Source organism: Pectinophora gossypiella, chromosome 24 (genome assembly GCF_024362695.1).
Source record: "Pectinophora gossypiella chromosome 24, ilPecGoss1.1, whole genome shotgun sequence".
NCBI lineage: Eukaryota > Metazoa > Arthropoda > Insecta > Lepidoptera > Gelechiidae > Pectinophora > Pectinophora gossypiella.
Genome location: NC_065427.1, coordinates 4,068,584 through 4,092,956, shown reverse-complemented (window position 1 = coordinate 4,092,956; position 24,373 = coordinate 4,068,584). Strand labels below are relative to the sequence as shown.

Genomic DNA, 24,373 nt, shown 5'->3' with positions numbered 1-24,373 from the left:
TAAATATTTTGTTAGAGTCGCCATTGAGGAGACGTGTCAATATTATACACCCGCTCTTCGCTTGTTTAAGTCCCATGTAATAGGGGTGAGCTTGCTATTAACCAGACACAAATCCTCGCAACCACGTGATATCTATTAACGATGATCCAAACATGAACTCAAGCTCATAAAGTCGAATTCACTGGTTTACTGGCTTAGAGTCCTAGCCAGATTTCGAACGCGTGACATTGTACCGTGGTACTACTTACAATAATTACGCCAGTCTTCTCTGCCCAACCCGTAGTAGATTAAGGATTAAAGGAAGAAGACACAGAAAAATATTTTATCATAATTTATTTACTTACTCTATAACTGCTTAGTTACAAATAATACAAGTCATTCATCGTCTGAACTTAATCTGATCTAGTTTAACTTACGGATAGATAAAACAAAATATAAATACGATCCCAATGAATTGAGACCCTCCTCCTTTCTTTGAAGTCGGTTAAAAAGTAACTTTAGTGCCTTATTATTATTGTATAGTGTCAATCTAAACAATAGCAAGAATTTTCTTAAAATAAATATACATAGGTAAGTACATTTTATTTTAAAAAAGAAGATGTAGATAGAACAATAAAATAAAAATTTGAATAAGTTTTTCAATCGGTCACTATTTTTCTTTCTCAAATAATTTCAAATAGGTTACTCAGTGGAGTTCAAAAGGTTACATCGAAGCTTCGATGAATTGCTTTGATGTGGCGTTTTTAACTCCACTCAGTAACCTATTTGAAATTCTTTGAACCCCTAGATAACAATTTACTAATCAAATGAGGTTCCTTTTACGAAAATTGTTCATGGTAAAACAAATTTATGCAAGACGTCATCTCTGAACACGGTCAAGTCAATAATTCTTAATTCAAATTGGTAAACTAGTTTCAACGAAAAATGAGACGGACTTGTGATCAATTTAGACATAGTAATTTATAATTAGTTTGCCTAGTCGTTTATCGTCGCCTTCTAATGAAAAGTTCATATAAGTAAGCGCGTTTTGGAAAACCATATTCAGATGTGATTTTTCTCGACAAAACCTCGCAACAGACACGCTAGTTTCAATTTAGATAAAAAAATTATTTATATACATTGTTTGAGGTTTACGCAGTTATTATCATAATTAAAACACACACTGGTGCTAATTCCTGTAAACACCATCTAATTTTATTTTAAGTTATACCCGTCATTTTCTTATCCGTCGAAAAGAAGGGACGGGTAATCGGCAAGCATACAATTTATGGAACATTTTTTTATGAATCACTCTCTTACGAGGTTTTCACTATAGGGGACGCTATCCAACTATTGATGCTAAAACCAAACAGTATAAACTTACCGTTATAATCTAAAACTCTACAAGAACGTAGACCAATAAACGACGTTAAGGATAAAGAAGGAGAACGGAAAGAAGAACCGAGAGAACCTATCAATGTATACAGCCGTCTCTCTCCCGTTGCAGAAGGTCTCATACTGCGGGATAGAGGCAGAAGTACTCGCCCGAGGGTCTACTGTGTTTGGAAATATGTGCTGAAATGAAAAACAGGGGGGTTAAAATGGCCACATCGAAGCAATTCATCTAAGAAAGCAATATTACAATTTGACATTTGCGCATATAAAAGTAAGTGCGCAATGCAAACAAATGTCAAATAGCAATACTGCTTTCTTAGATGAATTGCTTCGATGTGGCCATTTTAACCCCCCAGTTAATTAATTGTACACGAGGAACATAAAGACAAATAGATAAGGTAGCTTATGTCGAGAACAGATCAACCATCTGATCTGCTTTTGGAAGACCAGACAGACCTGTCTGTTTGGTTTGCCTCAGGTGGCTTTAACTACTTAACCGGACAAATGGAGAGCGATGGAACATTCTGAACGTAATTTTCTGCCAATGTGTGCTGCCCGCGTGCCTCGTGATTTTTTATTTATTTTTACACAATATAACAGACATATGGAACATACAAAGAAAACAGATAGTACAGGTAAGCTTAGAGGTTCTTTATAATATAGCAAAGAAGTAGTACTGAAAACAAATGCGAAGAAATGGGAAGCTTAGAAGAGTCGGAAAACCTTAAATGCGGCGCTGGTTCTTTCTTTAATCCTCCATCACTAACTAGAGAAGCGACAAATAAAAAAGCATCTCACCTTAAAAGCATCCAAGTCTCTCGAGAGATCCTCATCAGAATACCCCTTCATGGCTTTAGTAGCTACAGGCCCCATGTAGTTGTTGACAACGGCAAACTCGAACAAGGAGAGGAAGACGAAAACAGAACACGATGACATCCAGACGTCGATGGCTTTGACGTATGAGACTGGTGGTAAGGATTGCTGGGATTGAGTGTTTTGAGTTGCTGGAAAGAGACGAATAACGTAGAGTATATCTCTTCAAGCATCAACAAGCCCTTTGGCGCCTCACTAGTCAAATCAAATATACAATATTGCACACATATACATCAAAACATTACAAAAAACCATACACAAGAAAGATAAGAGCACAATTGGCTTTATTGCTCTGCAGCAATTTCTTCCAGGCGACCAGAAGCAGAAAGCCTGGCAGGCAGAAGGAGAGAGAGTGAGGTTGGTCATCCACCTCACAACCCACAGGATAGAAGAATAACTCCTGAAGCCTTTAGTATTTAGATGTTTAGTTTTTGGCTGAATAATAGCCCTGCCAACGGAAGAAAGAAGAAACTTCTATTATAGCTTGACAGAAATTCGCATTGGCATCCAAAAAGCAGCTTGCGATGGAGTTTTCTCATCTTCAGAACATAATCTACAATACATTATAATAACTCTTCATAGCAGAGTCACAAAAAATAACTTTAATGATTGGCAAGTCGTGGTTCTCTCACCAAGTGTCAGAAGCGAGGTGACTCCGAGGGTGACCCTGGCGGGAATGGCTTCGGGCTTGATCCAGAAGGAGATCCAGGACATGACGACGATGAGGGCCGACGGAATATAGGTGTGGAACAGGTGGTAGCCGAGACGCCGACGCAGGTTGAACACCACTGCTAGGCAGGTGAAGTTGCCTAAGAGAAAAATAATAGTTGTTATAATAACATGTGTTTGGATGTTGTCATTATTTTAGTTCCGCTTGCATTTATCTTCAACTGTTCTTTTTTTATATCATGTCCATGGTTTTCATTGTCTGCGAATGCAGCAATGTCATCTGCGAATGTTACAAATTTAATGTTTTCCTAGTCGTTACTTGAGTCACATCAGGGGCCTTTGGCGGCTCAATAATAACCCTGACACCACGGTTAATGAGGTTGGTCATCCACCTCGCAACCCACACGATAGAAGAAGCATAAATATCCGCCAGGAATAAGCCATTATTAGGACACGTTTAGATCAATTGGTTGCTGATATGACTATAATGAGGTTACAAGAAAACAACCAATTTGATGACGTCGACATAATTAATATACCCCCATTTCATGCCACAATTTGGAAGTAATCTATGAAAGCATTCCGCTCAGATTAACGGACTCCAAAAGATATTATCATATTTCAAAGTGCAATCTGATAAGTGGATGAAAATTGTTGCAGAAATGACTGCTCATGGATGTACAGGCAGAGGAAGCGATGGAGACAAAACTTAGGTTCAAAAAATTCAAATGGAATCGAAAAAGACCATTCAGAATAAGGAAAAGGAGATTCAGAGGGAAATGGAGAGGAACAACAAAGAGTCATTTTGGGAAAAAGATTTGGGAAAAAGAAAAAAGATTGATGCTAAGAATAGATCAACACGAGGATGAAGGTTAATAACGAAACTCCACCTACTCATGTTCATGTATTCTTATATATTCCAAGAGTTATCACCTGTAGAGTACTCTATGGTGCAGTCGCTGGTGTAGTTGTTGGATATGTCCAGCTGAGGCAATTCGATGTCCGGGTTGACCACCAGCGGGTCTGTGAGGTTCCAGATGAATACCAGGTCATGGACGGTGTGTGACACTGGAACCAAAATAACATGCATACATTTTTATTTTATTTTATACAAACAAATGCCAATGAAAAGCTACCACATACATAAACTCACACCTAAATCCCAGTGGGGTAAGCAGAGGCAATGGAAATTCTATTCTGACAAACTTTCCTTGCATTCTACATATTCATACACGCTCACCGGTTCGAAGTAAATCGTCTAAACCTTTCCTAAGGACAACTCAAAACAAACAAAATACTTAACAGTAAGTAATGTTATTATTTGTATGCTCACACATTGACAAATGAAACAAAGAAAAGTAGCAACTAAATGTGGGGTCATCTCTACAAGAGACCCCTTCATTATGCCTGGTATTCAAACATCATAACGCAAGGTTTTAGCGGTCCCGAGAGGTTCAAGCCAAAAACAAGTGAGTTCTAGACATGGCAAATATCAAATTAAATTTGAACTTACCTTACTTTTCTAGTTAGCGTCAAGTTTTCGTAGCATTTTTGTATGACGCGCTTTACCTACGGTACTTATAACAATGTCTACCAACAAACTTTGCAAGATATTGAAGACACTCACAACTCTCTATCATCATTGAACAACTCTGAGTATCGTGTGGATACGACTCAAACTTCATAGCGCACGACAGCACAAGGGTGAGCCTGAAAAAGTAAAACAAAATATATATTTTTTAATTATTTATTCTAGCCCACACCATCTCACTGCAGGGCAAAGGCCTCTCTCCTTTTCTTCCACTCTTCCCGATCTTGGGCTCTCTCTTTCCAAGATCTCAAAAATAAATACTTACTCAATAAAAAACCATAAACTTGATAGAGCGTTTAAAACAGACAGACGCACATACAAACAACCCACGCCCTCAACCCTATTGAGTGAAGTCGGAGTCATAAGATGCACATGATGAGCCGTATTGTAATAGGATAACCAAATTACTCAAAATTCAAACACCTACTCAAACTAAAAAAATGTGTTTATTCAGTTGGTAACATACAGGTGTAATTACCACCGTAACTTAAATACTCAGGGAGATGATTCCGCTCGTAAATCTGAGTTAATATATCAAGCGATTTTTTTAAATTATTTTAAATTCCGTACTTTTGACATGGAAAATTCCGCTTGATATTAATGGATCACCCCTCTCAGTATTCGTTACGATGTCACTTACACCCCGCATATAATATAACTATTTATTTTTATATTTTTTTTTTTTGTTGAAGGTCTCATCCGCCTAACGCTACTGCAACTTCTCAACCTGTATAGCTGAGTGGGAAAAGTAGCTGTAAAAAAACCACGGCAAGGCCCTAGATGTTCTTTCAAAATATTGTGAGTAATACAATTTCAGTAATTTAGCTACTTCCCAGAGGATTATCAACCAATCGCCAATATGTATAAGTTGATATCAAGTGGAAATTTGCAGTAAGTATATAACTGTTTTTTTTTAAAAGAAACACTTACATTTTCATAAGTTTCTCGACAGGAAATTCCACTTTATACCAACTCAGAGTCATGGTGAATCATGCCCAAAGTTTCCGGTACGGTGTCAACACCCTGTATAGTGGATAGACATAGTCCCAAAATAAACAAAGACTTAAGTAAAAAGAACATCATATGACAAATATACAACCAATCTTTGTAAAAAAGTGTTTGCGACACAATACGATCATATTTAACTTTGTTTTGACGGCCATAACATCTTCAATTGAGGGAACGAACTTATACTATCTACATAATACATTAAGTTATGTAGATAGTATAAGATCGTATTTAGAACACGATTATTTGTTTAAAATAATTAAAAAATAAGAACGATGGCAGAAGAATCTACTCACTTGGACATATACAACAAGGTCTTATCATGGTATAACCAGAGATAATGATTCGGTATGCTCATCTCATGAAAGGTGACCTTCTTTGCGTTCTTGAAGAAGCAGTCTGGTCTCCAGATGTTGTTCAGCCATTCCACGTCCAGGATCCTGTACTCCTCGTGCATGTTCTCCGGGAGACGAAGCCGAGGGTCGCGCCAGGATTGCGCCAGAAAGATGTCTGCTACGTACGTCTGAAGATCAGATGGTGGATTTTAGTATGCTGGTTGATTTGTGGTAGCATTGGAGTTTGAAATGTCTGTGTGCTTTTTCAAAACTTTTGCTAGTCATCTTAAGCTAAGTTATCCTTCCGAAGCATGAGACATCTCAAGGACAGTCTCAGGAAGTGATTTCGCTAATGTCCCCATCGGGAATCGTACCCAGCCCTCCAGATCATGAGCCCAACGCACTAGGCCTTAGAGGCCGTCATCACAGAACACGTCCTCCGTGGTCCAGTAGTTGAGCGCTAAGCTCACGATCCGGAGGCCCCGAGTTCGAATCCCGGTGCGGATATCACAAAAATTACTTTGTGATCCCTAGTTTGGTTAGGACATTACAAGCTCATCACCTGATTGTCTGAAAGTAAGATGATCCGTGCTTCGGACTTCGTTAAGCCGTTGGTCCCGGTTACTACTGATGTAAGTACGTAGTCGTTACATGAGTCATGTCAGGGGAATTTGGCGGCTCAATAGTAACCCTGACACCAGGGTTGATGAGGTTGGTAATCCACCTCCAGGACAGACGAATTGGATTATAAATCTGTGCTTACCATACTCTCCTCATTGATGGAGTCAAGCGACAGCACAGTCACGTGGAAGTAGACGACAGTGGGTTGTCCCAGCAGCTTCGGTGCTCGGTTTTTGTCGTAGAGATTCGCCTTGACTGGTAAGATGTCTTGTAGAGAGAGACTGGACTCGTGCCGCAGCTCGATTTCTTGATAGGAGGCATTTGTTCTGTAACATAAATGAGAATTTATTAACCCGAAAATTGTGGGATGGGGCAGGAAAGAAACGATTATATTTGTTTAAGTAGGTACCTTTGTTTATTTAAAAATGTTTTTTTTTTTTTGATAACCAACAGCTTGTAAAAGAGAACATTTAACAAAGTATTTAACAAACTAACATAAGCTACTTAAAGGTTACCCTAGATAAGTTATGCAGATAGAAAGTTACATTGTCATTACGAGCAGACTTGTGCAAACCCGCGCCGCTTTTTGCCTATGTAAAGTACATAATTTTAAAGGAAATAGTTTTTATATAATGATATTTTCTACGTTTTCCCCTTTAAAAACAACCGTCCTCCATTTCCCTGTCATTCCTAAATTCTCTCTTCTCTCTCGCTCACTCTTTGCTCTGTCTTTCGCACACCTTAAAATCCATGATAGCAGTGTTCGGGGAACCCATGGCTTATAAGATGGTGTACATACATACATAAACTCACGCCCGTAACCCCTAATGGGGTGGGCAGAGCCACAAGTAATCAAAGACAACTCGCAGCCACTGTTGATACGATGTCGTAAGCTGGATATGATAAACCTTATGGTGATAAGGGATCAGCCTATCGCCCATAACATTAGTCCATCATGTTAGTGGACACAATCCCTCTGTCGGTTTTTACGACATGCCCGGGAAGACAAGCAGCTAAACGTGTTCTATGTTAAGATGGTGTACCAGGTTGGAAAACCAGGTCGCGCTCTAAACCACTCTCTTAACAGAGTTTAAATCGAAAAAATCTGACTTGGCGGCAGGCGGGACTTGAACCCACAGCCACAGCGTTAATACGAGTATGCTCGTCCCGGCTTGTAGTGCCGGCTTTTTCGATTTAGTTTCCTCTTTATAATATACTAGCTTTTGCCCGCGACTTCGTCGCGTTTTATAAAATTGCTGTTATAAAAGAGAGTACTTTGTGTGCGTGGGAGTGCATATCAAATTTCAAGCATATAACTTATGCAGTTTAGATTTTTTCATACAAATGTTTCTTCCCGCTAACTCCCGTTTCCGTGGGAATTTTGCAATATCCTGTTGCAACTAAGTTTTAAGTTAACTAAGGTACCCGCATGCCAAATTCCGGGAATTCCTTTCTTAGTTGAGTTCTACGTCCCTTCCAAATTTCAAGTGCCTACGTTTAGCCGTTTAGGCTGTGCGTGCAGTTTCTCCTTTTATATATTTAGATTATTAGTAAAATTAGTAAAGGCCTCCGTGGTCCAGTGGTTTGAGCGTTGGGCTCACGATCCGGAGGTCCCGGTTTCAAATCCCGGTGGGGACATATCACGAAAATCACTTTGTAATCCCTAGTTTGGTTATAGAACATTACAGGCTGATCACCTGATTGTCCGAAAGTAAGATGATCCGTGCTTCGGCAGGTTAAGCCGTTGGTCCCGGTTACTACGGTGTAAGTTAGTAGTCGTTACATGATAACCCTAACACCAGGGTTGATGGGGTTGGTAATCCACCTCACAACCTATACGAAAGAAGAAGTTTTAGTACTTCCTTACTCATATAGTGAATTAATAAATCAAATACTTACAAGAAGCTGACGGCCGCTTGCACCCTCTTCGCGTCAACACTGGCCATCATCAGTAAGATCAGTAGTAACTGTATGTCCACAAAATAGTTCATTTTGAACACTATCGTCACTTCTCACTTGTGCACTAACATTTTTTTTTAATTGAGCTAATACTTTGTAGGTGGTAAGGATTCGATTTTGTTCATTATTCTTTGACACTATGGACACCTTGGTTGTGAATAAAAAATATTAATTAAGTAACTCTGTAAGTAAACGTAGCGATAAATAGTTAAGCTTTTTGACTATGTGGAGGCCCCGGATTCGAATCCCGGTCCTCCGAATAGCGAGTCGGGGAAGGTTTGAGTTAACATCTTAGAATACAGGTCTGGCCAAGTAGTTAAAGCCATCTGCAACAAATCTAATAAGTCACGTCAAAAAAAAATACTACAGGACACAGTGAGTGCGGTTTGTCGTAGTGAGTTTGGTGCAAGTTCAGATGGTTCCGAACATTCCGATATCAAATATATAAACGAGCGGCAAAGAAAGAGGGTAGACAGATATGTCTGCCCGTAGAAAATTATGGATCTACCTACTTCACTCCAATCTCATGAGACTCCCGATATTTCGACACTGTTGCAAGTGCCATGATCACGGGATGATCATGGCACTTGCAACTGTGTCGAAATATAGGGAGTCTCATATCTCTGCTTTAAACGCGGTAAGAACCCGTTAATTAAAGCACATAGTACGGGTAGACAGATATGTCTGCCCGTAGAAAATTATGGATCTACCTACTCCACTCCAATCTCATCAGTCATCCCGTGATCATGGCACTTGCAACTGTGTCGAAATATCGAGTCTCATATCCCTGCTTGAAACGCGGTAAGAACCCGTTACTATGTATTTTAAATAGAATACAGGTGTAAGTATTACCAAAGGTATGAAGGCGGAAATATAATTTTATACTTAAATGAAGTCTTACACGCTGAACAAGTGTAATCCCTTTAAAAGGGTTGTCATATAATAGGTACAAGTTATAACTTGTAAGTATTGTAATGTGATTCCCAAGGTGGAAATGAATCAGTAGTAAACCTTATTATGTAAGCAGATCAGGGGCCTGTTTAATAAAACTTACAATTGTAAATTACAACGACAATTTGATGTTCATTACGTAGCTGATATGAAACTGCAAAATTTGTGATCACACACTCCGCAATGTACATCAAATTGTCATTGTAATTTACAATTGTAAGTTTTATTAAACAGGCCCCTGATTTATTGAAAAATGACAGACAATCAATGTAAGTAGTCACACAAATGTCAAATAGCAATAATGGTTTTTTAGAAAGGAATTGGTTTTGTGGGGTTTTTATTGTACCAATATTATCTGTATTTTTATGAAGAATAAACATTTTACTTGGTTACTTAAGTACTTAGAGTTGCTTCGATGTGTGACGAGTCCTCCTGGGGGGTTAAAAAGGCGATTTTGAAGCAATTCATCTAAGACAGCAATATTACTACTTATTGCTAGTGTGAGTTGTCATTTGATATTGCCAAATAGATGGATTTATTCCTCGTTCGTCCTGAAGTTTTGTCCCACATTCCAAAAAATTCTTAGTTTGTCCCATATCACTATTGAAGTCTTGCTTCGTCCCAAATTAATAGTAGGTAAGTACTTCAAAGATATAGTCAACAAAAAAGAATACTAACTTAATACTTTTTTTTTAAAGTTACATACTTACTAATAAAACAAGTCTATTCTTTAAATATAAATAAAAGTATTATTCAGTATCACAATCAAAATCACAGAAATGGTAATTGTATGTAATAACAATTTTAAATATATACAGAACAGTCAGATCTATAAGAAAGAATAATAAGGGAATATTTACAATTAAAAAGTAAAAAAAATAAAACACAATCATAATAATAACTTTTTAAATTAAATCAACAATAAGTAACTACTAACAAAAAGTCGATAACTTTTCCAGAAAATGTTCTAAATAAGTATATAATCTGCTTTATTTTTACCTGCAAAATTTTTCTTTAAATATATTCCGGAGACGTCACCTCACAAGTTTCTCACTAAAAGCGGGTAATCAGTTTTATTATAATAAAATAATACGAGTAATATTTAAAATAATAGGTAATCCTTTTTTGCTGATTCTACAATATAGTAAGTTTGGCATAATAAAAAAACATGGGCCGTAGAAGGAATACAAAATGGGACGAAGTAGGAATAAAATATTTAAAATTATATTTTGGGACGAAACAAGCATATTGTTTGGGACGATTTAGGATTTTTTTATGTTTGACAAAACTCAGTGGGACAAACGAAGAATAAACCAATAGATGACATACCTACGAGACATAACGTAGAACCCTTGGGCCAGAAATACGGGTGACCTCAACGGCTGCAGATGCTACAAATACATACAAAAAAAGTATTTTGTATATATTTTGTAGTCATATAGCGATTAAGAATCGAAGTTTACATACAAATAGCATCATCATAATAGGCCTCATTCGTCTGTTCCACACGATTCATGACTATCATCGTCGCATACACGCATACACAAGCAAAGAATAAGGAATACACTATACGTATAGATCAGCAACTCTCTCAGAGAGATAGTTTTACCTCTCACGAAATTATGGACTATTAATTTACCTGCACTTTTATCGTCCTAGCAAATGGGCCTATAATTTAAAAGTATTTGAATGATTTAAAATATTATTAAATAGAATTAATATAAATTATTTTTTATTGTAAATGTTATACAACTAATTAATTAATTTAAAAAGTAAGTAAATAGAAAAGGCGGGAACGGAAGTGAGAATTACGCGGCGAATGAAACAAATGAAGAACGGGGTGGATTGGTACCACTTTTCTAGGAGACGTTTGTTGTGGAAAAAAATACGATGGATATTAATAAATAGTCAATAAAGTCACCCAATTACAGTGTTTTCTTGAAAGTAGCAACATAATTCTATAAGTACCATATCTGATCCAAATATCAAGCAACAATTATTTTTATATAATGCTTCTGCCATTAAATTATAGTTTTGAATTATGTAAAAATAAGGTAATTATCACGCAATCTAATATTGTTTTTGAGAAACGTAGGCCTTTATTATCATGAACTCATAAAATTATTCTCCTATATCCCGACCTAGTTTAAAAGCCACTTGAGCAATGGCGTCGCGTATTGAACGGTTGGGTGATGAAGCCCTACAGTTGATAGCCGTAGTGAACGCCTTACTTGTACGGATTATGTTATTTTAGCACTTAACCACGTCCACGACTTCATCCGGAATCTTTCACCTCATTAAGGAAATAAAGCCTCATTAAAAAAAAAACATCTAGGTAAGCGTGATCCACCCTATTCCACATCGTCACTTACCATCAAGTGAGATTGTGGTCAAACGCGAGCCTATATTAAAAAAAAAAAAATTATTAACCCTTTCACGGGTAGAGACCATAGGTCATTCATTGATGGTTCATAATAGATAGTATCGACACCTTGGAATCGGAACGTCATTAGACGTTCTGTCCTTGAAAGTGTTAATTATTACAAAAAATATGCTAGTCGGAATGATCATATGGTGACAGTGAACTTCCTCAATTAGGGAGTTGAATTCCAAAAACCGTATCTTAATGTTTGTCCACATTAAAACCTAAAAAGCGACACATTAAAAGAAGACTTTTTTTCGAATCATTCAAATTTTATCCGCCGAAAAGTAAAGGGACGTGTGATTGACAGGCATAAAATTTATGGAACACACATAAATTTTAGGCAGAAATTCGTATATTTCCCAATAACCCGACACAATTAAGTTACAGCCCACGTCTATCAATTCTGCTTGTCTCCTTATACCTATCATGGTTACGTACGAGCATAGAACAGGATTTTTCAAATTCGGAATACACACATAGAATTAGATGCATCCTACGTGTTACCTCCGTACTTACTTATTAAGGAGTTCTAACCATAAGTCGGACGAACTTAGGAGGGCCAGAGTTACGAACTTAAGAATCATTAACTGATATTTGAAGACATTTACCTACGCCCCAAAATATGCACCGCCTTAGCGATTTAAAATCTAACTTAATATACATTTGTAAGGCTGTTAAATTCACTTATTGAAACAAATAATACCTATCTATTTGTAATTACCTATAACAAAGACTTTAGATATATAAAATAATTAATCATTTACATTTAATTATGGTCACAAATAACAACACAACACACACACATTTTAACACACTTCAGTTCACTGTCACAAACGTATAAATGTGTCCGTCATAACTCTATTATAAGCCGCCATTTTCTTTTATCTTTTTCATAATTATTTATAGCAGTGAAGCCTTCTACGGTAGCTGTGAAATACTGAGTGTAAGCCAAGCTGAAAGTACGTAAAGTAACCGGCACGGTGTGAGCGGAAGCGATTAGCGATAACATGACTTACCTACCTTACCTATAAGTTACTGTGTTCCTGTGGTACACGGGCTTGCTTCTCAAACGGGGAACGCCAGTTCGCATCCCGGAAACGACTTGCACAGTTTTCAAAAAGTTAACATAGTTGGCTCAATCATTATAGACGGCGATACGGCTCACCTCTTATCACGTTGGTCTAACAAAATTCTCGGTGAGGTGTGGGTACTTAGTTCATATTGCGATGAATGTACCTCTAACTACCCTATTTGGGATATGGTCGTGAATTTATGTTAATGAGATGTTACCTTACCTGTTGTCTTACAAACAGAAAGCACTTTAACCCTCAATACTTCCACAAGTAGCAATTTTTTTTGACGTGACTTATTGTAGATTTTCCGAAATTGGCATTAACTACTTGGCTGGGCCTCCGTGGTCCAGTAGTTGAGCGTTGGGCTCACGTTCCGGAGTTCCAGGGTTTGAATCCCGGTGGAGACATATCACAAAAATCACTTTGTGATCACTAGTTTGGTTAGGACATTACAGGCTGATCACCTGATTGTAAAGTAAGATGATCCGTGCTTCGGAAGGCACGTTAAGCCTTGGTCCCGGTTACTACTTACTAATGTATGTAAGTAGTCGTTACATGAGCTATGTCAGGGGCCTTTGGCGGCTCAATAATAACCCTGACACCAGGATTGATGACGTTGGTAATTCACCTCACAACCCACACGATAGAAGAAGACTACTTGGCCGGATAAATGGAGAGAGCCGAGGGCTAGTACAAAAAATATATTTGTTTCACAGCACTTACCTACCCGCGCTTTGCCAACCCTATATAATTACCGCTTTTACTATAGCCTCTCCCTTACCTAACAGGATTTACAGGGGGTGTGGCGAGGTGGCCAACTCAATCGTAAGGTAGTATGACCTTGAGCCATTTGATGCAAAACCATGCCATGAAATGTGCTGATTGGCAGAATGGCCTAAGACCTTACTTTTGAATCGCTCGCCTTCAACTCGCGTCCGAAAATATTATTATATACCTGTCTCATCTTGCAAATGACAAGTTCTGATCTGGTACATGAAATGGGTATATTAGTGGAGTCATTAAAGGGTTTCAGTTCTACAGTGACCGTGTTAAAAATGAAAGTCTTATTTAGACACTATAGTTTATTTAAATAACCAACACAATTGTCCATACAAAGATCTTACATTTTAAAACATAATTTCATTGCGCTAAGATCAGTCCTTATCTATAAATAAAACTTAAATGTTTCATAATTCAATATAAAATAGAGGTCATAATCCCTTGGTCAACTTTTAGGAAATGCTCGGAATGAGGCTTTTCTTTTGGAGTGTCCACTCCATACAAATATCTTTGTGTGTGCGAGCGAGACAAATAGATCGCGCGCGCTCCCTCACTGCTTCAAAGTGGCCCCTATGGCAGGCAGGTATGGATAAGATTTACCTCACCCCAAGCTTATATAGGTGTGTTGCGGAGTGACCCTTTTATACAGAGAATCATTATTTATTCTATGCTCACAAGTCACAGTCCAGCTAAGTAAACAATAATTAGTAATTCATTTGTATGATACCTACAACTGTAATTACATACATACATACATAAACTCACGCCCTTAACGGAGTGGGCACACAAGTAATCAAAGACAACTTGCAGCCACTGTTGATACGAAGGCTTAGAGGTGGATATGATGAACCTTAGGCCTCAAACTGGATGACAGCGGCAGCGGCGCGGCGGCGGCGGCGGTGCGGCGAGCGGCGCGTTCAAATGCTAAGATTTATATTGAAGTGTTCTCGATGGCAGCGGCGCGGGGAGCGGGGTACGAGCGGTGCGCTCTAGTCGAGCGGTGTCTCTGCGTTTGAAACTCGCCTTTTTGTTTCGTTTGTTCATTATAGGGATTCAGATCTTCTTTTGCCCATAATAAATCGTACGAAACAAAAGAACTACAATCGAAAATGCGTTGTCGCCGTTTCGACATCGCGTTCATTTGAGACACAATTCTATACCGCCGCAACACCGCGCGATTTGGCCGCTGGCATCGAGAACGGAACAGCGGCCGCCGCGGCGCTCCCCGCGCCGCTGTCATCCAGTTTGAGGCCTTATGGTTACAAGGGACCTGCCTATCGCCCATAACAATTGTCTATCATGTGAGAAAGGACACCATCCCTCTGTCGGATTACACGACACCTGTAATTAAATGTAAATCAAGCTTGAAAGTTCTTAGCATTAAAATAACAGCCTGCATTGTAATTATATTGCTTAAATAACACAAGCACCAGTATTTGAACGACATTTAAATGGTACTAAAAAGTTCATTATAATATGGTATCAAATATAACATAACATCACGCCCGTATCCCCAAAGGGGTGGGCAGAGGTGTATGGTAATATACCCACTCCTCGACAGCTAAGTTTTAAGTTTCACGTTATCTTGGAAACCACGTGATATCAAACTTTTCTATGATAATTAATTATTATTGTATTGAAAAATTTTTGGAAATTGTCTTATTAGTAGCCTAAATAATTCGCTGTTTTCATTACATTTAAGTCCTATGTATTGTTTTTTTTTAAAAGGGGCGAGCCTATTCACATTATAACAAAAGTATCTTCTTGTATTGGAAATGTTACTTTACGTTTAATGTTGAAATGCCAGCAACCTGAATCATTCGCTGTTTTCACTATTCTTCTTCCCGGTTCCATAAATTTTCTGGCATAACACGTAAAATCTCCAGTTGTTTAAGCCCTCTAGATTGTCTTTGACCATGGCACTGTATTGGCTACGAATATCCATCATTTTTTTAGAACAGGCCAATGGAGTTTTGTGTAGGACATTCGAAGCCTCTAACCAGAGATAACTCGGCGCGTATTTCGGGTTTTTAAACTTGTCCAAATTTTCCAAGTACCATAATAACAGACTCTCTACTTCATCATCAGACCATGTTATTTCCTGTTCTTCAGAATCAGTATTCATAGGTTCGGGTACAGTGCCCATGGCGATTTTACAAATAAATTCCTTCTCCAAAATCTCTCTCAAAATATCCCCAAATTCAATTTTTTCACCGTTAACTTCGTTTGTTTCACTGTTATAAAACTGCTTTAAATAATTGATCTTTTTGAATATTTTTACGAGTGGAACTGACACGGATTTGGACAATTCAATCCACGCGTACTTTTTGTCGTATTTCGGATTGACGAACTCCTCAACGTGATTGAGGTAGTATTTTAAAGCATTCTCGATTTTCCACGGCGGCATGGGTACATCTGTATAAGTCGTCATTTCTTTTAAACTTACCTCTTCAGGATTTGGCGGTGGTCGGTAAAACTTAAGTTTTAAAGACATAATATCCTTAAGCAACCTGTAATGTTTCGATTTCATGATTTTATCTTCTTGCCCTGTTTCTTTAAGTTTTTTATATCTACTTTTAAGTGTAATGTACATTCGCCTACAAGCAAACTTCGGTCGATTCGGGAAGTGGGACGCGATTTCATTCCACATATCTTTTATGTTTATAAAGTTCTGGTCGTTTTTCTTCACATAATTGTAGTAGAATTTCAAGAGTTCCATTTTGTCTTCTGCCGTCCACTTTACAACATTCCTACTCGTATTTTCCTCGGGCTTCGTCTCTGAATGGGCATCTTTGATGATTATCTGTGCGTTGCTAAGATCAGATATGTCCTCTCCTTCTTGTATCACAATGATGCATTGGAAATCGTCATCTGAAAAGGCAAAATTTCATCGTAAAATATATTTTCATTTTTACTCAGTACAGTATAAATATTAAAACATCTAACTTTGCAAAAGCGTCTAAATCATACATTTATGTCGTAAAATAAAAAAAAACAAGTGAATATAAAAAACTAAGTACAAAATTCACAAAACAGTACCTTTTCTAATACAAATAAAATTTATCTAACTACTAATAAAACTTTGATGATTTGTAAGCAATTTATTCCGTTATAACAAATTACATTTATGACAATGTTCAATAGCTATAACAACTTCTGCTTTGACTATATTCAACTTCGAATACTAAACGATCTGAAATACAATTTACACATTGATGATCATTTTCAAAAATCTAAAATGGAAATGATATGAACAGTTTTAAAACAGTAATTAAACAGAAACTTTGTACCGCCAACAGTAGCAGGTACTGTCGGTAATATAATAACTAAATTGAGTACCTAATTCTCAAAAAATTGCCAATTTTCAAACAGCCTCTGTGGTCTAGTGGTTAGAGCGTAAGGCTCACGATCTGGAGGTCCGGGTTCGATTCCCGATGGGGACATTGTCGAAATCACTTTGTGAGACTGTTCTTTGTTTGGTAAGGACTTTTCAGGCTTGAATCACCTGATTGTCCGAAAAAGTAAGATGATTCCGTGCTTCGGAGGGCACGTTAAGCCGTTGGTCCCGGCTATTAGCCATAAAAAACACCTCCACCAACCCGCATTGGAGCAGCGTGGTGGAGTATGCTCCATACCCCCTCCGGTTGATTGAGGGGAGGCATGTGCCCAGCAGTGGGACGTATATAGGCTGATTACGTTGCCAATTTCATTTTAAGAGCCTGTCAAATAGTTTAGTTTTCACTAACACCGTTGGCTCGACCATTGTAGACGATGATACTGCTTGCCTATCACTTTGGCCTAACAGAAAGCTCGATGAGGTGTGGGTACTTAGTTCATCTTGTGATGGATGTACCTCTGACTCCTCTAATTTGGTATATAGTCGTGAGCTTAAGTTATGTGAATAGTTTAGAAGACGTCGGAATAGTGGAAATATTATTTTGGAATCTCAGCGAGACTTTCGAAAACAATGGAAGACAACTCACCCTGTATATCAACCTTGTTTTCACTTGTGGGTAACTCCATGGGCACTAACATGTTTTCATCTGACGACCCAACCTCCATCCCAATTCGCTCCTTGCTATAAATCTCGTCAAACATCTTAAAATACTTCCAATTCACTTTACAGTCTGGATTCTTGCTTATCATAGTCTTGATTTTCCTATACGACTTTCTTAACTCCAAGAACTTCTCACGGCAAGACGTTTCTGTCTTACCAATATCTTGTGCCAGCGAACTCCATTTTGTATTGTCAGTTGGATCTGAATCGATATCCAAGTGGTTAGCGATGTGGTTTATAAGTGTTTTTATTTCTTTCGTCGACCATTCTTCTCCATCATCAGACCCAACTTTGCCATTTTTCAGTTTGTTCTTAATTGCTCGGTAGCCGAAGACTTTTTTGCACAGAGCATAGTAAGGCCAAAGGATTGGGCGTTCTGGCTTGTTGATTTCCCTCTGAATATGCATTGTATATACTTGTTTTAGGTTTCTGAACCTGTGCGCACATTGCTCAGCTGATATGCCCACTTGCTTAGCTAAAACCTCCCAAAGAGCTTGCTTCTTTCGCGGTGTGGTTGCGAATTTATCTTTATTTTTGAGGTAATATTCTAGTATTTTAGTTAGGACAGGGTCGCTAGTTCCCCTTGAACGTTTTCCAGAAGTTTTCTCCTCAAAGTCGTCATCATCCGATATATCTTCTTCTTTCTTCACAGTCACTTTTTTATCTGGAAATTGAAAATGAATAGTTAACGAATTTGTAACTTTATTGCATTTAGATTAGACCACTGAACATCATGTCTTAGGGCCCAAAGCCCTTTTAAAACCCAAACCACATTCATTAAATATTGTATCTAGATATCTGGGGCACAAGAGAATATGGTCTACATGGGATATATGAAGAATCATATACCTATTATGTTACTCCTCATTGAATTAGACAGACGGATATAAGTCTCCCCGATACCGACCCCGCTGGTATGGTCGACGATTTCCCTCATTCGGCGCTTACCGTTATCGACCCACTACGGTCGATTAATTCTTTCAAATATTATGGTCACTGAGAAATTGAGGAGCAACAGGTCAGCATGGTTTTGGGCATGTAATGGGGGATGCTTTCACCCTTTGTCTTTGCATATGAATATGAATGTGGATCGATATAGGGGTAGGGGACGACCCAAGAAAGTGTGGATGGATTGTGTAAAGAAGGATATGTGTGTGAAAGGTATGAATATTGAGAAAACAACTGGCAGAGAGGAATGGAAGATTGTGCCGACCCCACATAGAGTGGCATAAGGGCTAATGATGATATGAGATAAAACTTACTGGGAGCATTCTTCTTATCTTCTTGTGCTGGTTGGTCATAACCTTCTAGGAAATTTGTGTCCATGCCATAGTCAAATATCCTATCAAAAATATCTATGTATCTCCAATATATCTGCAAATCTGGATCTTCTTTCTTATCGTTTAGTATAGATTTGTAGAGAGTAGTCAAATCACTCCATTGGTCTTTGCAATTTTGAACATTTTCTTCCAACTTCAAAGCTGCCACAGCCCAACATACATAGTAACATATTGGATCTTTGAACATCTCAATATTGTCAAATAAAAACTGCACAAATTCATCTGTTTTCTCAGTTGGCCAATTCAAATTTGGGTTAGGTGCACTTGGTTGCAATTTGATCTGAACTTCCTTCGATATGATATTGTCAAACAGTATCGCAATAGGCTTTCTTGAACGTAGATTGTAGCCTCCCTCTAAGTAAAGATTTATATGACTGGTTTTCAATTCCTCGTACTTTTCTTTGCAGCTTTCTGGTGTCTTATCTAGCAATCTGCCAATTTCATTCCATAAGAATGAGTTTGGTATGGTCCGATCTTGAAATTCATCAAAGCAATCAAAGTAGTATTTGATGAGAACGGTCTTTTCTGTCTCATCCCACTCGAACTCAACAAAATTCATGTCATTGGGATCAGTATCGACATTGGCTTCTACAGATTGCCCATATTTTTGGGTAAATTCTTCGTCACCAGCGTATATTTGCTCAAACAGCTTCATGTATGGCCAAGTTATGTTTTGGAAGCCAGACTCTTGTTGCTTTTCCAACATACGAATGTAATGTTGTTTGTAATTCAGGTAGCGTTTGTGCCAATAGTCTCCATCTTCACCTAGTTCTAGAGCAATCTTATCCCAAACGTGTTTCTGCCACAAATAGTCTTTACTGGACTCTTTTTTGTGTTGCAAGTACAATTCTAGCATATGCTTTACTTTTTCATCTGGCACTTTGTTCATTTTCTTTATGACTACGGTGCCATCATCCAGTTTTGATGCTGGGATGTTTGTCGCTTGTCTCTCATCACCTACACTGTTTTCAGTTAACATCATTTTGACATAAGTGTCGTCATGGAACGCCTGATGACATAGTTCGTAATACGGCCATGTTTTTGGGTCCACTTTGTTCCTCGTAGCGTCAAGACGTAGATGACTGTACTTTTTCTTCATGTGGCGTAACTTCATTTCGCAAGAAGTCACGTTTTTGCCATTCAAAATAGTTTTGCACGCGACACTCCATAGATGTTTCTTGGTGGCCGCACTATTTTGGAAAGACTCTCTGTTATCGATATAGAAGATGAGTAATCTTTTGGTTTCCTCATGGAGCCACCTGTCTTTAGTCACGCCTGGGTCATCAGGTATCTCAACCTCAGTAGTCTCAATGTTTTCAATATGGTCTTCCGTTGGTACTTCCTCGAGGATGTAGTTTTCTTGCAACTGCTGTAGTTGGCTCTGGTCAATTGTTGTAACAACAGACCCATCTTCTGTTGTGGCATTCTCTGGAAAATTCATCACAAATGATTCATATTTAAAAGCAGTATTAATACTAGTATTAACTATTTCGGACTACAAAGGGCCATACAATAAATACCTTAAGTAGGTATTGCATACAAAATAAAAAACTAAAAAAGATAACCACTGATGTAGGCACCAAAAAGGATGGAGACAAAAAAACTGACATTGCCAGTACTGACCCCTTTATTATCTTTAACTTTTTTTAATTTCAGTATCGTTAAAAATAACGGTATCGTTATTTTAAGATATCATAATTTAAAGATGTGTAGTTTTAAACATTTAACCAATATTTTTTTCCGGTTATTCCCTGCCAACGGTAACGGTTATTGGTATATGTACTAAATAAAACAATAGTTGCATAACCTTACCATCAACATAAAATAGTAATATTTCTCCATTTGGTTGGACTTCGGTCTTCACCATAGTATACTTCTCCATTATGATGTAATATTATGTCATCCTGAAAAGAAAGATGTTCGTTGTGAAATATCTGCATTATAGTTGTAAAGACTAATGTACAATATACGTACAAGTGCATACAAGTAGTTAGGGTGTTAGTGACATTGTAACAAATACTGAGGTGGATGATTCAGAGTTGATATCAAGTGGATATCCCTGTCGGAAAATTCATAAAATTTTAGAAAATTATTTTCCGTTCCATACTTTTGTGATGGAAAATTCCTCTTGACATTGACTCTGAAGTCTGAATCATGGCTTGAATCATCCTCAAAGTTTTCGTTACGATGTCAGTAACACCCTGTATAGTACACATACACACCCCATTGTTTTACTATTGTCTGAAAATGTGGGCCTTATAAGTCTAAAATCTTTGATGTCTGTCCAGCAATATGCCATTCCCAAAGTGGAAATGTACGTACATACATGAACTCACACCTATTTCAAGGGTTATTATTAAACCACCAAAGGCCCTTGACATGGGCCATGTAACAACTACTTAGGTACCTACTTAAATTGGTAAGTAGTAACGGGTACCAATGGCTTAACATACCTTCCGAACCACAGATTACCTTACTTTTTTTTCTTTTGCACATGCTCATTGATATGTTTGGAACTACCAAGTACATTACATACATGTATAAATAAACTCACACCTATTTCCCACTGGAGTAAGCAGAAACAATGGAAATCCATTTGCATTAATCATGACACACTTCTCTTGCTTCCTCCACATTCATCAATCGTTACATACACACACACTAAATTGTACTGAACCTTTTCTAAGGACATTTCTAATTTTGTCAATGTACATTCTTCTAGGCCTATGAGCGAGTAATTATTAAAATCTGATGGTACTATTATGGTCTTTTTATTTGTTGTTTTTTTCCAGATCACGGCTTGCAGCTACTTCAAAGACTTGCCCAGCACTTGATGAGAAGTCTTAAGATGGGAAAATTCTATATGAAACTATACAAGTATGGGTACAGGCGTTGAGAAGAATGAAAGGACAATGCCTGGGAAGACCAGCTGTTGAAACTGCTGTAAGTTTTCTCCAAATCGCTTTGAAATGAGAACCTCATATTCGCTTTTTTGAAAATTTTTATTCAGATACATATTTTGTTAACAAAACCTAGCAATAGACATGGTAGTTTTAATCTAGGTTAAAATTATACTAAATTTTTTTACCCAAAATACAATTAATTTAATGCAATCGAGATTTTTTTTGAAGAAAATCTCTAAGATTTTGATTTTTCAAAAAGGCTCTTTATGTGGTTGTCTCTATAAAGCAACAATATTATTATTTGTTTTCCTATTTATAAACACAACTTTTAACTTTTAGTTTAAGACTAAATTTCTGCTTCTAGTAAAATTACTAGAGAGGAAGATAAAGGGTATTGTAATATGTAGGAACATGTTTTATAACCTAAGTCAAGTTGTTAACGGCTTTGCTCTGCCCGTAGTGTAATAACCAGCCGTAACCAGACTTTACAATGACATTCTAAACTTTAAAGAATTTCCATTGCCAGTGGAATTCTTTAATTTTTTACTAAGATGTACTCAGGTATTGCAAACCGAACTTTACAGTAACTTCATAACTAATTTTCTATAGTTTCCACTAATATTCTTAACATATTTAGGCAGTTTCTACAAATGAATTTTCTTCTTATAGGTTAGGTAGCAAATAACTTGGTACTTCATGGACTTATTTCCCTATAAATTAACAAACTCAAAATCTTACTTCTTCCTATACTACTGCCATCAGGAATGTTTCGTACATGATGGTAAATTTTATACTTCTAGAGTAATTACCTAGTCAACTTTCTGGTTTGTTTGTTCATCAAGAGTTAAAAAAAAAAGCGGAACAAGGATCTTATTATCCACGGGTATGGAATTGGGTTTCTAATTTGTGATAAGAATGTACATCGCAATAATTATCTATGAACCTATCTTCAATAAAATAGCGTTTTACTTACCAAATGTAAATAATCCAATGTTTATTTTGATCAATTTTGACATTGGCGGCGAAAACGTATCGCAATGATCAGAATCTGTTCAAAAATATAATTTTCACAAACGCAGCAATGCGTTAGTAAGCGGGCGGCGCGTTTCGATCCACCATTTTCTGAATGAAATGAACGTGACATCGACCGAGCGCGAACGGCGCATTTTGAACGAACTTGACAAGCTGCCCTATAGACTATCAATTTAAATTGATCAATCTCAATCAACTACGTATCTGATCCAAATATCAAGCAACAACGAGGGACTTCCAAAAACAATATAGTTGGCGTTGTACGGATTTAACGTGATAATTACATAAACATTTATCGTCTTTGACATCTTACTTTGCCAAATCACATTAACATTTTAGTGCAGTACTACACTGTAATTTGTATGGCCTTATGGAAGTACAGTCACATAGAAAAGTGTTTCAATCAATAAAAGATAAAGTGTAGGTCAGTGTAATTCGGTGGATATGTAGGAAGGTAACGTAATTATCAACGATAAATTTATAGCGTTAATTTTACATTTTGTATTTTAGAATCAACGACGACGTTCAACAGGTTTGTTTTACCTACTTTAATAAAATAATTTAGATTTTTGACAGATCAGTTGCACCAAATTGTTAGGTGAGAATTAGGCGTACTGGATGAGGTTTTAAGAGTAAAATATAAAACAACAAAATTGTACTACAATTTTATATTTTCTTCGCGTTTTTACACACAATTTCAACTGAATACAAATAATTAAATTAATTTATTTGTAGCTAGCTATTTGGTCTTGAATAATACATTTAATTTCTCTATGATATGGAATTGTTTTGTACAAAAACAGGTAAATATACTGAAAATAGAAAAGGCATGATTTTTTTGTACACCAAACCTATTCTATTTTAGGTATAATTTCAATAACACATGTTGATAAAAAAAATCCGTGATATCTTTTGACATAACATTTTTTAATCGAGTTTATTATGATATTTTTTGAGATATCAGAAAAAATATTTTAGTTAATTTCGAAAGAATGGTAAAGATGTTGAATTTGAGCCCAGAATTAAATTTCTATCATAAATATAGGGTAGGACAAAATTGCGAATTAGTTTACATGATACATGTAGGGATAAGCCAATATGTAAAGTTTATATAAAATGTGAGACAACATGACTCTAGCAGTATAAATACGATTAGCTTTACATTTAATTATGGGAGACATTCAGAGACAAAAATATTATTGTCATCTTTTGTGTTTTTAATACACTACTATTATAATTATGACTGTAAACCAGTAACAAGTGATTTATTTTATCAATAAACTTCACATTAGATTAGCGCTTTAAATCGTCTTCTGTGAGTTCATACTTGTTGCCAGTATTAATGTAGAAAAGAAGGTTCCTACTCCAAGTAAGCTTGCGAG

General features: G+C 37.1%; 2 protein-coding genes across 2 annotated transcripts; both read right to left on the bottom strand.

Moving 5' to 3' along the window:
* Nucleotides 1-650: 650 nt before the first annotated feature.
* On the bottom strand, nt 651-8,481 carry LOC126377887 (glycine receptor subunit alpha-4-like). Its single transcript, XM_050025939.1, has 8 exons — nt 8,371-8,481; nt 6,614-6,797; nt 5,812-6,038; nt 4,544-4,626; nt 3,850-3,984; nt 2,880-3,056; nt 2,173-2,378; nt 651-1,554 (listed from the first exon to the last, which is right to left on the bottom strand). The coding sequence occupies exons 1-8, from the start codon at nt 8,460-8,462 to the stop codon at nt 1,381-1,383; spliced, it is 1,278 nt and encodes a 425-aa protein (XP_049881896.1). The 5' UTR covers nt 8,463-8,481; the 3' UTR covers nt 651-1,380.
* Nucleotides 8,482-14,806: 6,325 nt separating this feature from the next.
* On the bottom strand, nt 14,807-23,344 carry LOC126377825 (uncharacterized). Its single transcript, XM_050025747.1, has 5 exons — nt 22,933-23,344; nt 20,869-20,960; nt 18,979-20,484; nt 17,643-18,380; nt 14,807-16,530 (listed from the first exon to the last, which is right to left on the bottom strand). The coding sequence occupies exons 2-5, from the start codon at nt 20,936-20,938 to the stop codon at nt 15,476-15,478; spliced, it is 3,369 nt and encodes a 1,122-aa protein (XP_049881704.1). The 5' UTR covers nt 20,939-20,960; nt 22,933-23,344; the 3' UTR covers nt 14,807-15,475.
* Between the last annotated feature and the right edge of the window lie 1,029 nt (nt 23,345-24,373).

What these genes read in the sequence shown, in the direction of transcription:
- LOC126377887 (XM_050025939.1), bottom strand. Translation starts at nt 8,462, where the DNA reads ATGAACTATTTTGTGGACATACAGTTACTACTGATCTTACTGATGATG. An exon ending in CAAGCGGCCGTCAGCTTCTT is followed by an intron (nt 6,798 to 8,370) that starts GTAAGTATTTGA and finishes TTTATGTTACAG; the next exon opens with AACAAATGCCTCCTATCAAG. An exon ending in GAGACTTGGATGCTTTTAAG is followed by an intron (nt 1,555 to 2,172) that starts GTGAGATGCTTT and finishes TTTTCATTTCAG; the next exon opens with CACATATTTCCAAACACAGT.
- LOC126377825 (XM_050025747.1), bottom strand. Translation starts at nt 20,938, where the DNA reads ATGGAGAAGTATACTATGGTGAAGACCGAAGTCCAACCAAATGGAGAA. An exon ending in ATTACTATTTTATGTTGATG is followed by an intron (nt 20,485 to 20,868) that starts GTAAGGTTATGC and finishes TGAATTTTCCAG; the next exon opens with AGAATGCCACAACAGAAGAT. An exon ending in AGATAAGAAGAATGCTCCCA is followed by an intron (nt 18,381 to 18,978) that starts GTAAGTTTTATC and finishes TTCAATTTCCAG; the next exon opens with ATAAAAAAGTGACTGTGAAG.